Genomic DNA, 18,220 nt, shown 5'->3' on the forward strand with positions numbered 1-18,220 from the left:
CTTATCAGCTGCCGTGAGTCGGGTCCAGGGTTTGTCGGCTCGCCGGTCATAGTCCTGGGCGTCCGAGACCTCTACATAGTCACTGAATCTGATAAGAATTTTGGCTTGTCTCAGCTCCTCTACAGTGGGCCTCTGGCTCAACTGGAACAGGAGGAAAAAAAAAAAAAAACATGTTATGAAACAGAAAAAAACGTAAATCTGTTGGATTAGATGGACCTCAAGACTTTTTATATAATCAAGCACACAAAAGGAAGACTTGCAAATTAGGTGCTTTCCATGTAAACATATTGGAGAACAGTTCTGGATCAGAGTTCTACAAGTCATGGCATCTGGAGAAGAGCTTCAAATTTTAGATCCTGTGCATCATCTTTAGAAAACATCCATTTGAAAAGCTCTCTAATAATCTTAAACAATCAGGTATTTAAGAAATATAATTTGGTTAATAAAAGATTGGGATACTTCAGCGAAAGCGGATGATGCTTCACTTGTAAACCAATAAACTTGTAAAAAATTACATTATAAACATTGCAACATTTACAGTATTCTTCAGCATGGTAATCAACATCTTTTACCAGAGAAATAATGACAGCTTGTGGTCCGTAACTGTACTCAAACCGATGTAAAAATGCATCTTTCCATTCAAAAGTCTGCAAATAATAACACACTTCACTGAAAAGATTTATCCAAGTCAACTTAAACTTTCAAAATGATCATCCTAAGAATTCAGCCCCAAGATTCCCAGAAGTTTTAATGCAGAACAGGAACCTGTGTTTTTAGAAATCAGGTTTCTGGTGAAATCCCCTTCAGAATAAGGCATTAATTATTATTTTTTTTTATTATTTAGAATGAATTTAGAATATTAGAACTACATGCTGACTAAGGTAACAAGAAGAACTCTAACTCAAAGGGAAATATCAGCCTCAAGTTTAGCCGTTTTTCCAACTAAAGAATCTGTGTACTTTTATGACCGTGACAAATTCTCAATAGTATTTAGAACCTGAACTGCGACTGGTCCATTCTAACAGATATGCATAATAATTTGATCAAAACCATTTCAGTTTATTTCTGACTGCATGTTTTCAGTTGTTGTCCCGCTGGCAGCTGAACACCTGCCCCAGTCTCAGGTCTTTTTGCAGTCCTTAAAGCGTTGTCTTTCAAGACTGGCCTGTGTTTACCTCCTGCCATGTTCCAATTAATCCTGACCAGCTTCCCCGTCTCTACTGGGGAGGGAAAAAAAAACAGTCCCCAAATCCTTAAGGGCAGCCACCACCATGTCTCATTGCAGAGAGAGTTTTTCACCAAAGTACTTTGCATGCCAGTCAGACAGACTAATGTTAGTCCACTTTAAAGGACGCTGTATTTTTTTTCACTGCTTCACTTTCCTTTCACGGTTCTGAAGGAGTAAAGTGTTCACACCACCAGTTAGGAGTGTTTTTCTTCCCAACTCTTGTTTGCAAAGAAGAATTCAGAGTTATTATTCACTATATAATACTAAATTAACCATAAAAGTATAATTATGCTCCAGTTTAATATCTCACCGACTTAATTCAAACACTTTCTTACAGTAGATTTTCATTTATTAGATACCATGTTTGGAAACCCAAACATTTAGATTTTCTAAAAAAAAAAAAAAAAAGCCAACTGATTAATATTCCTTTAACTTGGTTTTATTTAATCCATGCATATCAGCTGAACAACATTAGAAATTCTACTCCAGTGCAGTGTGTCTGCTGCTGAGCAGAAAGTGTTACTGTATAAACAACATTGAGGGGAACAACACCTCCCTATGGGGTCAAAATATTTGGACGCCAACATGCTGAAGGAGCAAGGGCAGCAAGGACACGAAGCTCTTCTGTTAAAAAGCTAAAAAAAGAAAAACACACACACACACAGACAATGCCAGCCCTGTAAAATACTTTTTTTTTCAGTGTTCTAGTGTTTATTTACCCTGACCTTTCTTTTGCTCCCTTCAGTGGTTTGAACAGCAAGTGTGAGTTTGCACCTTCAGAGCTATTTTGGACTCACCTTTCGTGTCAGCCTTCGTTTTATTTCCCTCTTTTCCTCCATCTCCTCCTGCTCATTGCGAGCTGCAGAGATTGAGAAGAGTGGCGGGGTTACTTTACAGCAGGCAGATGCAAACAAAAAAAAAAAAAAAAAGCAGGCCCTTTGTGGGATTTTAATAAAACTGTTGAAGCGATAAAAACACTATTTACACAAAGTGGCACTTTGACTGGAAAACACTTCTTAATGCTTTAAACAGTTCAGTTATTGACCGTATTGCTGTTTGACTTGGGTTTGGAGGAGTCAATTATTGCTTTGTTCCTTTCAAGTCCTCTGTGTTTTTTACGGGGCCCCGTGGTTTTAATTTAGCGAGCGGTCCACTTTCTGCGTTTGAACTGTAGATTTTCCACCGTATCGCATGCACAAAAACCAAACACAGGAGGCAGTTACAGAAACGACAGTCAACAAGAATCCTCCTGGAACCCTGTTTGCAAAAGCTCCGCCAGTCAAACATGTACTGGTGCTCAACATGTATGCACTGCTGTCGCCGCTTCTGTATTGTCGATGGCTCCTTACTAAAACAGAGGGGGGGAAAAAAAGCCGCTTGTTTAACCTTGGTGTTGGTGTGTGTGCAGAAGCGATGGATTTATCACTCATTTGTGCTTTCCTTCTGTGCTCTGCCTATCACACAGGAGCCTCTGGGAAAGCAGGAACTGCTGGTAAGCTCGTCTTTGATGTGAGAGCGGCAAAGTCCCAGGCAACAGAGCTGCTTCTCTCTGATACGGTGTACGCCTGAACTAAGACACAGGTCTCTGCAGACACGAGTTTCTCAGGGAGTCCTGCTGCATGCCTGCTTCACGAGAAAGCGACTGACCAAGGAGGAACAAAGCAGCAAATGTATGCCAATGACCATGTCAAACTGCTGAACTGTATGAAAAATGGGGTTCCAAAGTAAACGTCGACACCATTTTATTTTTTATGAAACTAAAACACTTCGTACAGTTGGGGGAAAATTCTAACACTTACGTTTGAGGATGTTCCTTTGTTCTAGCTCCTCTGCTGTTGGTCTCTGGCTCAAGCGCCTGACAAGAAACACATGCACTGTCAGAACATTACCCATTGGAAAAGCTAAGGCAAAAAAAAAAAAAAAAAAATTACCCATTGGAAAAGCTAAGGCAAAAAAAAAAAAAAAAAATGCACAAAATGGCAAAAGCTTTCATCCACTTTGCAATGGTCATGTAATGATTGCATTTTGAAAATATTCAGGTGAATTTGGATTTATATATAGAAAACACTGGTTAAAGCAACCCAGTGGCTTTACAACTGATATTCGACTGTCCTGCAAAACCTTTTGTTTCCCCTCCTTGAACTTTGTAACCACAAGCTTCACAAGGATGTTTTAATATTCCTACAAAAAAAAAAATCACATATTTGTGAAGCAAAACAAAATCAGTTTTCAAAATCTGCTACAAATATTAATTTGAAGACTGAGACATGCATTTGTATTCAGCTCCCCTTCTTCTAATATCTATAAATAAAATCCAGTGCAACCAGTTGTCTAAAGGTGTCACTATGGTAATAGATGCGAGTATTTTAATATCAGCATAACTACAGATGTTCTTTGAAGACTTCAAATGTTTGTTAGAGATGCTTATTAACATGGAGATCAAAGAACACAGTAGACAAGAATAAAGTTATGGATTTGTTTAAAAAGTGGCTCGGGATTAAAAATGAGATAAAATGAAATCCTGAAACAAAAGTTTCATTTTAACCTTCCAACACTATAATAACCCAAACATAAAGTCAGATCAAATTGTATCCATTTGCTAGAATGGCCTAGTCAAAGACCATACCAAAATCCAACTGAGAATCTGTGACAAGACTTTCAAACATTTGCTTACAGATGCTCTCCATCCCATCCGACTTCGATTAATCTACTATGTAAACAAAAGGACATAAATAACTGCATGCACTAGTTTCTTTTACTTCACAATTATTTTCTACTTTATGTTGGCCCATCGCATACAAGAAAATGAGTTAAAAAATACATACAATTTTGTATGGAATTTTGTTGGAATCTGACAATATGTGATGGTGAAGTTCAAGACCTTTGTTCTCTTTTGGTCTCAAACAAGCAGCACATTAAAAAGCTGATGTCAGACTGGTTCAAAACTGCAAACATCTTGATTTTCATAATCTCTCAGTGTAAGGCAAAAGCAACACATTGCAAAACTAAGTTCAGTAGAGGAAAAAAAAAATAGAAAAAGCCTCCCATAAACAGTGGCAGAGCAGACAGCCAGGGCTGTGCTTCCCGCACACACAATGTCTGCTAACCCTCAGATAACAGATCTTGACAATTGAGCAGTTCAGGTTCTCGAAATGCACATGTCTAGCACTTGAGTAGATGAGCTACAACAGTGGAAGAGCACGTCCAGTTCCATTGCCGTCAACCGAGATCATTCAGCCGAAGCTGTACAAGCTCACCAAAAAAAAACACACAAAAAAAAAACAGCTGAAGTCTGAAAATATGCACTTTAGTCTGCATATGATAAAGTTTTATTTTTGCTGAGGCTGCAGACGATGTAGTTAGAATTTGGTGTCGACAGCACAAATCCATCGACCCATGGAAGCTGCTGCTACTGGTGGAATGGTGCAGGGTGCTTGGGGGAGCAGTCTCTTGGCGGATGCCTACCAACCAATCATTGATTGCATGCTTTGAGCGATCAAAACATTTTTTTTTGCTGGTCATCACTATGTTGATTATGTGTCTGCATTCTCTTTTGGCATTTTCTAATGGGTAACAGAGTTGTTGCTTAAACAACCACATACCCATTAGTAACAATGAAGCATGGTGTAGGTGACTAATGGGTACATCATTTTTCAGTCAATTTAGGCAACTATTCAAAAGGTAAATCTAACGCAACAACATCCTATTTTAGAGGTAAAACATGCTTTCTGCCTGGTTTCACGAACAAATGCATACCTCAGCAGTCATCAGATCCAACTTCAGTTAAACAATATTGTAATCAGGTGCAAAGAAGCGTCCACAAAAAAGCAACAAAAAACGACAAAAAAAAAAAATCAAACTAACAACCCTGTTGAAATTTAAATAAAAATAATCATGCAACCTCAAGTCAAAATCCAACACATTTTAGATACAATTAAGGTCAAGAAGTGGCCTACTTAGTACGAGTATGGCAAGTGCAGCTCAGGAAAACTTGGCTCCCTCTTTTCTCTTCCCTGTATTTATTCTCTAGTTTTTTGACAGCAAGTCCCTGGAAAGTTAAGTAGTTGACATTCACAGAGCAAGTTCTTCTATAACTGACAATGAGATTTAGAATGAAACACCTCGACTTGGTCCCAAACTGAATAAAATACAAATAACTTCAGAACCTTTTTTTACTTTTCAAACGCTTTCAACACAGCAGTGGCTCATTTGACACCATTGAAAGATTAAATGCGAAACCCAACAGCAGCTTGACAGGAGCCATGCTTAGACTGACTGAACCGGTTTCCAACTGAGTCTACGATAATCCATCAATGCAATGCAGTAATTAAACTCATCAAGAGCCATACCGCACACTTGCTTTGATCCAGCATATGGCAAATCAGATGGTATATATATATATATATAACACCTTTTTTAAAGCTAGCAGAAAGGCTATAAGAAATTCAAACATTTGAGGAGGCAAAGTCATGTAAAAAACGACAGAAGGATAATCATGTCCTTACATAACTTTCAGAGCAATAAACTCTAGACAACCTCCTTTAGGTACAGCATGTCTTTGCACCCCATTTTCCCTTAAGAACTGCCTTATTTGAGGCACAGATTCAGCAAGTTATTAAATATTCCTCAGAGAATTTGGTCCATATTAAGGAGTTTGAATCCCCGTTCTGTCTGTCTCCATTATCGAGTCCTCGGGCAAGACACTTCACACGCCTTTCCTGCTGATGGTGGTCAGAAAGCCCAGTGGTGCCGGTGCATGGCGGCCCCAGTGGAACAGTGCGGTAGCTCACCACCATCAGGGTGTGAATGTGTGTGTGAACGGGTGACTGATTGCAGGTACTGCGAAACGCTATACAAGGACTGATTGCAGGTACTGAGAAACGCTATACAAGGCAATAGAGGCCATTTACCATTTGTTACTGAATTTCTTTGGATCTTGGCACAATGCCTGGTTTTTGAGGATCATCTGGTGTACTTCACTTTGTCAGGTGGGTCCTATTTAAGTGATGTATTGGTTGAGAACAGGTGGGGCAGTAATCTTGCCTGGGTGATAAAGGCGTGATAAACCACATTTAAGCTATGTTGTAACAGGGGGGATGGGGCAATTTTGTTATTTTTCCCCCCCCCACAGAAGACCTTAGAAGTTGTTTCTTCTTTAATAACAACATAATTTAAAAACTGCGCTTTGTGTTTACTTATGTTGTCTCTGACTAATATTTAAATTAAACATACAAAAAAAATAGGAAATCGGGAAGACAAACACATTTTCACACCACCTTATGAGCTCAACAAATAAATACTCATTTGTGTGGTTTAAAGAATCAGCTCCAGTCTCATGCGAGATTGTAAAATTGCTGGGATGAGGGGAGAAAAAAAAAAAAAAGAAAAAGATTTTGGCACATGCATCACCGTGGTGATTCAGTGAGCGAGGGAGGAAGTCAGGCAGGAGGAAGAGAGAGGAGAGAGATAGTGAGCACACGCTGGAGAGAAGACAAGAGAAGGAGAAAAAGGGAGGGAGGATGCATCACTGAAATTAGGTCAGCTCCATTTTCAGAGACTTCTTAACGAGATAAAGCATGTCTCCTTATCAAATGTTTAGAAGACAAGATGAAATAAAAAAGGATAAAAATAGAGTTTGAAAAAACAGAGACCGATCCGCTTTGGATCCCGCTGCAGTTCTGTCGGCACAATCTGACCCAAAATGCTTGCTTTTGGGTTGAAATGAGCCATTGCCCGTCACTTGAATTCATATAAAAAGTTACAGTAGGTGGAAAGTAATTGTATTTAGGTTAAAGTACAATTCACCTTGTGAGTTTGGTGCCTATTTGCTGCCTTGATTCCAGCCTCTCCTCATCAGTCTGCATAGGCAGGATGTTTTTCTCCTCCAGCTCTCTTTTTGATGGACGATTGCTCAGCTTGATGGCCAGAGAATCTTTTCGTAGCACTTTCTTAGCCAGAGTACCTTTCAAAATAAAAAGGCCATATTAATGATTTAAAGTCCTTTCATTTTGGGCCCAAACGTGAAAGTTTACAGTATACACACACAGCAGATTCAGTAGTAAATGTCTTCCTCCTGAAAGAACCCCAAAGTTGCTCTTACATTAGAAGGGAGGGTGCCACAAATTTAAATTTCAAGACGTATACAATTATCCTGATTATGGCATCTTAACACCACTGATCCATTACAAGGGCCTTAAAACCTCGATCAATATAAGCTCCAGCCTCGCTCACTTGTGAATATGGAGTCGTCGTCGTCTTCGTCATCTTCCTCATCATCATCCACATCATCCTCTTCATCCTTGTACATACTGGGCAGGTCTTCGTAATCGGACTCGTTGGGCATGTTCTCCTTGTCGTCCTCGTACTCAATTATCACTGATGGCACTTCTCTCCTGTCCAAGGGAGCACACTGAACACTGCCCAGTAAAGCAGAGCTATGGATGAAAAAGGACATTTTGTTATGAATGTTATTTTTATTGGAGTTTAACCATCTGGTCTTATTAAAGAAAAGCAGTTTTGATATAGAGTGACATGTTAAACGAACAAAAGATTGAATTTCTTTGGTAAACCTTATATTTGGTTTTATTTACTCGATTTATTAAACCTATATGTTGGTAAGAAAACCTCAGCAAAAGGAAATATAAAAACACATTGAAATACAACATGCTGTTTGTTAAGCTTTCATTCTATCACTGCACGACTATGAATATACAGCAGACATTTTCTGTAGTGACCACAAAGGCCATCCAATCAAACTGAGAGATGTATGGACATTGGGAAGTCAAATAAATGGAGGTAAATTGACAAATGAAAATAAAACCAAACTGACCGATGAAAGAAAGGCAAAATGGCTCAACAGACAAATTGACAGACTACGAGCAACAAACAGAAGGACAGAAAAAAAAACAACAACAAAAAAACCATGGATCATCAGACAGTCGGACAGACAAATGAACAGAGCAGTGGATAATGGATCAATGGACAGACAAACAAATGGACAGAGCAACAAACATCACGAGAGGTGAAAGGACAAATAAATGGATTGATGGCCGGAGAGAAGGACAAACAGATGGAAAGATGGCCAGGGGCAAACAGGCAAATAGAGAAATGGACGGACAGAAGAACAGAAACAGAAGGACAGAAGGATAATGCGAGACAGACAAACAAATGGACCTATGAATAAAAAGACAAATGGACAAAGAAATGGGCAGATGGGAAAATTCAAAATTAATACAGGAGGCAAAGTTTGGAAATACTAACTTGTTCTATGCTCCGGTTATTTTTCTATATCAATTCAGGTCTGGAAAACACTTTGCTTAACTCCCATACTCTTCCAGACTCTAAGAACCCTGAGGATCGAGTGCCAAACCTCAGGCACATTAGGTGGATCAAAAACTTATCCAAGCAATTCAAAAGAAATCCTGAAGAATAAACTTCCGTTTCCTGAGGCATCACAGGTTAACCAGCTGCATATTTGATAGAATGATTAATAAACAGTCTGGTTGAAGCTTCTTATGATGAGCCACTGTTATGCAACCACTCCCAAGCTTTCAGACTAATTGTGAGCTCTGTCAAGAGCATTACTTCCTTATCCCTGCCCAAACAGCTCTGGTGAAAATAAATAAATAAATAAATAAATAAATAAATAAATAAATAAATAAATAAATAAATAAATAAAGAGAGATCCTAATGCAAGAGGTTACATAATGTCCAATCTACTACCGTGTCACTCTTCTCCAAACATGAAGAAGCTCGGCTCTCGTCAAGAGCAGCTGGTCATGTTATGTCAGGCCAAACTGCTGGAGGGACGCCTACTCCATGCGTTTGTGCCCACACATACACACATTTCACTGAAAAAACAAAACAAAAAACAGGGCAGGCTGCCCTGAGAGGCAGTGTGCTGATTTAGACCTGTACAACAGAGCTGCCAGGATGCGACCTCAATGAAAACAGAAGATACTTTTGAAAATAAGTTAACACTGAACTCAGTGCCAAACAAATGGACAGAAAAATTCAAAACCGGAAAACTGTTTTTTTTTTTTGTTTTTTTTTGTAGTTAATAAATGTTGTGGGGTATTTGATACATAGGATTAATGCTAGTTAGAGGACTGCAGACCTATTGGCAATTTGATTTAAATTGTTTCCGTTAGCACACATGTTAAGCAAAGTTCAGTCAAATCCAACTAAGACACTGCAAATCAGTTTATACAGGAAGTTAGACCAACATCAACTCCTAATCCATCCTTTCCTCCCCCCAGACAGATTTAACAAGACAGAAGCTGACCTTTCAAACCGCTGCATGGATAGTGCCAGGGTTTTATTGAGCTCCTCTATGATGCGGCTGGGGGCGTGCAGGCCGCCGTATTGGAGCTGGAGCGGGTGGCCGTGGCTCTGGTGGAGCCCGGCGAGCTGGGAGGGCAGAAGCGTGCCGTGGTGAGAAGGCAAACCCTGGGGAGGCGCGCACTTTGGCGGGAGCGTGCTGAGGGGGTTTAGGGAAGGTGACGGCGAGGAGTCCAGCCCGCCTGGAGGCACGCAGATCATCACTTTCTTAGGAGGCAAGGGTGGGGAGTGCTTTGCCCCGGGCATGCAGGGCAACTTCATTGGCTGGCAAGAATCTTGAGCGGAAACAAACAAACAGGGAGAAAAAGGAGTACATAAAATTTATGACGCGGCTGCATCAAATCTCTTAAAAACTGCCAGCAAAGAGGGATAAACAAAGGTTGTAAACGATCACACATGGCTACCAACGTCAATGCAGACGGAGTGGGAATTAGGCCAGAATAATGCCTCTTCCTGCACCAACAAATTGGCAATGACAGTGAGAGCCCAGCTGCGTTAACTGCAGGGGACTTTAATGAGACTACTATAATCCTATGAGCATGTGTGGCGCAGGTACAGCGTTAGGAACGAGCAGTCACTGGTCATGAGCTGTTTGGCAGGCTCAGATGACGAGGCAAGCTTATAGTTAAGGCAGCAAATCCCAAGGAAACATACGACTGACCTGTGCTATGGTTTGGGATCCTAGAGAAAGGCTTTGGAGGCAGGGCAGGAGGCTGCTTGTGGTAAAGTGGGGGCTTGGCTGGGGTCTCCTGATGGTCATTTGGAAAAGATACAGATTTCTTGGTGGGCAGGACCATAGATGTCTTCATGGAGGGTTCCTGAGGGCAAATGCTGCCATCCATAGAGGATCGGAATTCAACAGTAGCTAAAGGAGGAGAGGGGAAAACGACAAAATAGAGCATGCGTCATCGAAAAACATGCATTACTGCAGTGGTTAACACAGTTATTTGACTGTGCTATAAAACTGCACTGTGTGCCTAGAAAGTACATAATTCCTCCCCTTTAAGGCAACCTGGGCTTCCTAGAAACCTCAGGAAAGTGACAGGCTGATTCCCTCTGCATCAGCCTGCACTGAAGCAGTAATTTATGCAGTCCTGACCTAGTATTGCGATTACATACTGCATAGTATATAGGCACACTATTCAAAAACTAAATTGTGTGTTCTCACAAGCTTTATGCAACTTGCTAGAGCTTAACGAATGACTGAAACATTTCAATCATGTACGCAACAGATCATGAAACTGTGGCAGGGAAATGGCTAAATTCAAACTGTATTATTCTTTAGTCTCCAACTGCAGATTTCAAAGCGGTTTGTTTCTAAATGTTTGCAATAATCTTTAATAGGCATTTTCAGACATGTTCTTGAGAAAGAATCTGGTTGTACTCTCTTTAGTCTCACTGAGACGACTCTCCGCTGTCTGCAGCATGAAATTTGAATTAATTTCTTACTTTTTTTACGTATGAAAAAAAAAAAGAAAAAAAAAAACTCTTATCTTCTCTCCCCACATTTTGGCAAGAGCATGCGGACTTTTACAGCCTTGCCAGCTTTTTCCCCCCCCACCCCCCTCTTTAAAGCCCTAAGGCACAGACTTTGTTCGACTCAGATACAGAACGTTTTTAATAGAGGCTACTGAAATCCAACAAAATTTCAATAATGAAAGATTATATCGCTGGACGCTCCATGTCAAATGTTTAAAAAGGAAGATCAGAGAGCGGGGACTTATGACACGGTAAATAAAAGGGTGGTTTCAGCATTCAACTCACCTTTTTCAAAGATCTCCTTCAGAACTCCCCTCTTGATGAGTTCATCTCTGCTCTGTCGCAGGGACATCTTCCTCTCCAAAGCTGGGAGTGTATAAGGAGAAGTTTGTTAAATGCTTGTGAATCCCCACCATCCATAAACGCATTGCTATCTTTTGCGCATTTATTAATTCGGTTTGGCGCCTTTTAGAAAGCACTTTATAAGACAAGCAGGTCCACATCAATCATACGCAGGTTCACTTGCGCGCATTTCAATTTGATTATGCTCTCTAAAAAAGTGATTTTTTTTATAGAAGGCCTGGTCGACTAAGTCAACAACTTAGTCAGTTGTTGACTTTAAGAAATCTATTCACAAATAGATTTACTTGCAGTACCGTTACATGCACAGAAACAAGATATTTTGCATCCTGTTGTCGAGCAAAACATGAGTGCTTTCAAAATGTCAAACATCACTGTATCGGATGTGTGCAGAAAGATGCTAGAGCTGCAGCTCATTGTTAGCGGTCGTCATGGTAACACAGTATGCTTTACTGTGGTTTTAAGGAGCTTAGCAGGCAGAAAAATAGATTTGACCTGTCCAGCAGAGATCGGTGAAATAAAAGGTTTATCACGCCATCAGCAGAGCAATTCAAGTCAGTGAAGCTGGTCGGTCGCCAGCACTGCTAAAATACGTATTATTCATTTAGCCAAATGTTAACGCCGTTTAAGTTTTGTTTTTTTTTTTAGAAAATATTTTGTATCAAAGGAGGCTAAGGAAACAATAAGACATTTTGACTTTCAAACTTCACAGAAAAGCTTGAAGCTGCAGCAGGTAATCTTAATCAAAATGCTTTTTATGCAATTTGTTAAAACTGTCACTATGCTGACCCACAAAGACAATTTGTGGGACAAAATATATACAAAAAACAAACAACTAATCAGAGTCAGCCAGGAGGAAGATCTCATCCCTGTCAATTGCACTTGTACATTTGATTTTTTTTCCACATATTATAGCTGCAGGTTAATTTACTGGTTTCATTACATTAATGGTACCCCATGCACAGAGACACATTTCAGAAATGTAACCTAATGCTAATCACAAATATTAGATGCTAAAAACAGGTTGAAATATAATCTCCACAATGGTGTTTTCTTAAAACATATTAGCAGAACACCGTTTCACAGCGACTTGTTTCTCACGTGCATGGTGACATTAATTCTGATAATATAAATGAATAATGACCACACTTGGCCGGAGGGCTAACTAAAAGATAACAGTTATCACTGTTCTTCTTTCTTCCTAAATTATAGATCTGAAACGGAGAAAATTGGTACTGGTAGGGCGAAGCACAAAAACTGGAGATGAGCCACAAAATTCTGATCTCTGTCTTGCTTCTATTTTTAGGTTTTAGAAAATGCAGCACTTGTCCTCTCAGCTACCGAAGGTGATTATATCCAAATCTATCCCTGCATAGGAACCAGGTAAGAATGAGAAATGAGGATGTGCAACAAACACTGACCATAGAGAACTCCCACCAGGCTTCTGTACTTTGGCTTGTGCTTATGAGAAGGATCACAGCTTCCGCCATCTGTGCTTTTGATTCAAGAGTCCTAACTCGGCCTGATATTTTTTGGCAATGGCATTGTGTTTGACGGCAAGTTGCACTACTGAGCTGATTTGTGACAATAACGGCACCCTGACCGTCTCTTCGTTTCGTCACTGCACAGCAGACTTGAGGGCAAAAGCTCCAGAAGAAATTCAAAAATACAACAATCTGACAGACAAGGTTGTAAGACAATAATTTGGATAACAATGAGGCTCAAATGATCCATAGTCTGGCATGTTGCTAGTAAACGTGCTAGATTTTAGACGTAGCTCAAACATGCCAAACATCACCGTGTATGTAAAAGCTTTCAAATGTAAGCCAGTCTGAGATCGGAGCCAATCGTGAAATTAGTCATTACATAACCGTCTAATCTTTCCCCATTTTTAAAAAGGAAGAATGATCAGAATACCCCCCAGTATGATACATAAAATAAAAATAAAAAAAAACACCAGTTCTGGAACCCAGTAACGTGGTTAATTGAAGTCTTTGAAATGCAAATAAATTGTGCCTTTTGCAGATGCTATTTTGAGCTTCTCCTGCAAGCATCCACATTAAAAATTGATTATGCCCCACATCAGGGAGCAAATTTAACATTAGGTCATGCATATCGAGGGGATAGTAAACAGAGCTATCAAAGAGTTGACCCAGAATCAACACGCACAATTTTTAGACTGATTGTGCAAGCAGTAACTTCACCAGACTGCTTTCCTCAAGCACTGCAGGGACTGCATGGAGAAAGGAATCGTATCACATCCGTGCTTTCAAGCTGCACTTCAATACAAAATCAACAATTACTGAAAAGTACACTGACCGTGATGGCAACAGGCAGGAAATTATTACAGTTACTTAAATGCTTTGGATATAATTACTAGGCACGGTGTGGTAAAGTACTTATAAATGTATGAAGCAAAAAAAAGAAAAGTAAGTGATAGTAATGATGACAATTTAGATGAATAATTTATTCACAATTGATTATTATTTTATTTATTAGTATTTTTCAAAGTCACTCTAGTGTACGACAGATTTTTCTGATATCCAATCTTACATTGAACTTAAAGGGAAGGAAAATGCAATCTGGGACTGAAATTGCACAAAATGAAATTAGAATTTGAGGTAACACTTTATTTGAAGGGGGGTGAATAAGACTGTCATGACACTTTCATAAACATGACATAACACCTGTCATGAACATGAATAAGCCTTCATGAATATTTATGACTGTTGTCATAAAGCGTCATTCGGTAAATTATGACACTTTTAATACAAAGGTGACATTATTCAAAATGTCTTTGTTATGACAACTTGACATTAACCAGGAAATCATTACTGTTTAAACTTTACCTTTAATAACAAAGTTACCTAATTTTTAAAGTGCAATCAGTAATACTTCTATAACAAATTTATATCAGTAATGATTTCTTGGTTAATGTCAAGTTGTCATAAAGACATTTTGAATAATGTCAACTTTGTATTAAAAGTGTCATAATTTACCGAATGACGTTTTATAACAGTCATAAATATTCATGAAGGCTTATTCATGACTTGTGTTACATCATGTTTATGACGGTATCATGACAGTCTTATTCAACCCCCTTCAAATAAAGTGTTACCAAATTTGACTTTCCTGATCTGCATGATTGCCGTCTAATTATGAAACCTACAAAAACATCGTCAGTAAGTAACCAAATGGGGAGAAACCCAGGGTAAACTGTCACTTTTAAAAAGGCAGTTTAATCATCCATTCAAGGATTATTCTTCTTTTTCCCCCCATCCTAAATGAAAAACAATTATCCAAGGTTTTATGACATAATTGTGATGGGCAAGGGATGTGCACACTTATGCAATACCATTAACTCAAAAGCTTGAGTGAGAATATTAGGCCCTCAGATCTGACGGACCAACCACGTGCGATCAGGAAATAAAGAGACAATTGGTCAAATTGAAGCCGACATGTCCAACACCACCTAAGCATGAAGACAAAATAATGTTCCTTATCCCCTTAAAACGGTTTACGTAATATGCATTCATTATTTGATGGTAAAAGGTAGATTTTCATTTCAATATCAGGATGGTTCAGTAGAGAGCCACACCAATCTGTCTTTTCTTGAAGCAAGACTGGTTTTTGCTTCATCTTGATTACAGTTTTTTGTTTGGTTTTTTTTTGGAGTAAATTCTCTAAAAGAGATCAAATTCTCTTCCTCCTTCTCTGATGGACATAGTGGTTTTGGATAAAACCATAAATTAATAACATTATTGTCACTCTGTATGTGCCAGTGAACACACTTGAAATTACATTTGAAATACCTCTTAAGAAACCTTTTTTTTTTTTCCTTTACTGATAAACTTGCTTTAGACCAGTTAGAATTTCAATATAAATATTTTGGATTTTCTGAATGGCATTAAAATGAGAAATACTTTTTTGTTGTTGTTTTTCCCTCCCCTCCCCTCACTGACCTTCAAATCCAGATGGTTTTCACACATTTTTCTTAGTATTTGGTAAATTCATCTTTTAAAGACAAATGACTTGGGTAATTATTTTGGGCATATATAAACACTTGAACATAACCCATTCAGTCATCTGCATCTGAACAGTGAGTTTCCATCCCCCCTCCCACACTCCCAAAAAAGTAACCTGCATTTAAGCTGTAAATAATTTCGATGTTAGATGGATAGCGTGTCTCTAAAAGGTGTCGAGGTCAAAAGAAGCCTAGTCCATTTAATCTGTTCTAAGGAGAAAGAAATGGACACTTGCTGAGGACACTCTGCTTACAGCATAATAAATGCAGCCACAATATCCAACCTCCTCCTCTATTGATTTCAGTGCTGCACTTGGATTTTTAGAAGAAGAAAAAAAGGCAAGGATATTCAACTGTGAAGTGACCCAGATAGTCAGAACATATTCTACCAACCCTGAGGCTCAGTAGCTCAAAGTGAGCGTTACAAAAACGGCATTAAAACTTTTATGGAGAATTTCATCAACAGGGAGCCAAAAGCGCTAATCTTGAGAAGTTTTGTCAAAACAAGATCTCTGCTCCTACAGAAGTCCTGCCAAGCTTTGTGACATGTACGATGCAGTCAGCTTGTACATGCAAAATGTTTACTTTATATTGAAATTTGCTACCTAATCCAGTGAAACATGGCCCTCGGAGAGATGCCGTTCATTTGCTAATGAGATTAAAAATACGACACAAAGATAACATCAGAGAAACCAGACGCCTGTTCTGATGAGTCCTTAGATCCATTACTGATACAAGCTTACTGTGAAAACCGTGCAAAGCGCTACGAGTCGAAATGATAATACGTGCAACAGTCCGCCCATCCTCCACCTTTCCTGAGGTGAAGACTACAGTCGCTCTGTGCTGGAATTCATCTACTCAATATCGTGCCACATCTATAATCCTCTATGGAGATCAGCATCCAATTATCCATAACAACATCTGCATAGGCGGCGGCCGGTTTGCTCCCAGCTGAAGCAGGAATCGTTAAAAACTGTTAAGTTTTGAGGGGAAACGTGAAGACAAAAAACACCGACACCCGAAACATGAAGTTTATGTTTAAGTTTATGTTTATGAAACAAACACATTGTTAATGTAAAGAGCAAACAGACCAAAAAGTTACCATCAGTGCAAAGTAAGAGAATTAAGGTCTTAAGTGGGTCCAAGACAAGTGGAAAGTTCAGTGAAAGTTCTGGAACAGCACAGGACTAAACATAATATTTCCCACACATCACTGACAGGTAATTTAGGTTATGGCTTCAGAAGTTCTACAATATTTAGTCGTTCCATTAGCAAAGCAAACAGTATATTTAATAAGGTGCAAGAGCAAGTGATTGGATGATTGGAGCTTCAGAGTAACGCCTCGCCCAGGGTCACATCGCCACGTGACCGGAGGAAGCAGGAAGGGAACGCTCAACTCCTGTATCACAACACAACTACCTTTTTCCATTGAGGAACAGTTTTCCTTAGAATACAACTGGAAAATAGTATTGGTTACTAGAAAGAATATTAATCATTATACTATTCAAATTACATGTTTTGGCTTTTTCTTTTTTTTTACTCAAGGTCATCATACTGTGAATCTCTGGGCAGCATTCTTGCGGAAAGGTAGACATATTTCGATGTTCAATGAAAATCAAGGTCACCACTGCTACAGTTGCCAATATTTTGACTTTTTTTTTTTAACCAGTCCTTTTGTTTTGGTCCCTCATATTTTTCTATGTTCATCTTTTGTCTCCCCTTTCCCTCATTTTCTTTTTCTTCTCCCCCTCTCTTATAATGGAGGGTCATCCACTTGTTTTGTTTGGCGTCAGCTGTCATTGCCAAATAATTTTGGTGCCTCCATTATTCACACTGAATCCTCTTTCAAAGCCAGTGATAACCTGCCACGTCTAACGTCACTGCCTCAAAGTAAAGTGTCCGTGATGTTTTCAGTGATAAACCACTGCGTAAGCAAGTAGTTCCCTAAGCTCAGGCAGCTGCTTCAGCATTGCTCAATCCTCCATGAAACATACAGGTCATCTTATTTTATGCATAAAGCTGACCTTTAAGGTGACCTACATTGCCGAACGTTCAAAACTAGTTCGTTCTGAGAAAGCAGTCACTGTGCTCAGAGAATGTAATTTCTGTGAAAGTCTCAGGACAGCATCCAGAAAGTTCCAGGAATGCATATGGGTAAGTTCAGGGAAAATCTGTTGCAAGATTCATGTCGTTTCAAGCATTTTTTTTTCTATAGATGCAAGAGCAAGCTTTGCAAGAGGCAAAAAAAAAAAAAAAGCCACATTCCTTTTTTTGGGGGGGGGTTATAAAAGTTTAGTTTCATGCGTCAGCCTAAAACGGATGTGACAGGGAATTGTCTCTGTAGAAACACGGACAGACTACAGCAGCTGCCTGAGCTGTGGGAGCTACTTGGGAGACCACTTATCACTGAAAACATCATGGAAAACTTTACTTTGAGGCAGTGCAGTTAGACGTGGCAGGTCATCACTGGCTTTGAAAGAGGATTCAGTGTGAACAATGGAGGCACCAAAAATTATTTGGCAACGGCAGCATTATGCAAACAAAACAAGTGGATGACAAAAGCATGAAAAGAGCCATTTCTCTCAGCTCCACAGCGTATTAACACCATGAATAAAAAGCATCTTTTGTTTCTCGGTTCTTGATTATTGTCCCTCACCACAAAAGGGAGATGCTGTTATCACGGGGCAAGCATAAATGCACCAATGAGGATTTACAGCAACTCCATCATTGTTCCATCAAGCAGGCTCTCTGGTGTAATACAGCAAAACCTCAGAACAGTCAAGCATCTA

At 39.3% G+C, this 18,220-nt stretch overlaps 1 protein-coding gene and 1 long non-coding RNA gene across 5 annotated transcripts in view; one reads left to right on the top strand and one right to left on the bottom strand.

The window, feature by feature from the left end:
• Positions 1–18,220, bottom strand: part of LOC103142994 (phosphatase and actin regulator 1-like) — a 47,375-nt gene that overhangs the window by 5,078 nt on the left and 24,077 nt on the right. For all 3 annotated transcript variants that reach the window (XM_007559343.2, XM_007559344.2, XM_007559342.2), the window contains exons 3-10: positions 11,333–11,413; positions 10,230–10,433; positions 9,513–9,843; positions 7,460–7,662; positions 7,034–7,190; positions 3,028–3,083; positions 2,026–2,087; positions 1–141 (exon numbers count right to left, since the gene is read on the bottom strand). In XM_007559343.2, the coding sequence (XP_007559405.1) occupies positions 1–141; positions 2,026–2,087; positions 3,028–3,083; positions 7,034–7,190; positions 7,460–7,662; positions 9,513–9,843; positions 10,230–10,433; positions 11,333–11,413 (1,235 nt within the window). The remainder of the gene's footprint in view (positions 142–2,025; positions 2,088–3,027; positions 3,084–7,033; positions 7,191–7,459; positions 7,663–9,512; positions 9,844–10,229; positions 10,434–11,332; positions 11,414–18,220) is intronic.
• On the top strand, positions 3,512–7,015 carry LOC107837003 (uncharacterized). Of its 2 annotated transcripts, XR_001662980.1 has the most exons (3): positions 3,512–6,064; positions 6,099–6,337; positions 7,004–7,015. It is a non-coding gene; the product is annotated as an uncharacterized LOC107837003 (long non-coding RNA). The 2 variants fall into 2 exon arrangements; XR_001662979.1 differs by lacking the exon at positions 7,004–7,015 and having other exon boundaries at positions 6,099–6,872.

This window comes from Poecilia formosa, unplaced genomic scaffold (assembly GCF_000485575.1).
Source record: "Poecilia formosa unplaced genomic scaffold, Poecilia_formosa-5.1.2 Scaffold104, whole genome shotgun sequence".
NCBI lineage: Eukaryota > Metazoa > Chordata > Actinopteri > Cyprinodontiformes > Poeciliidae > Poecilia > Poecilia formosa.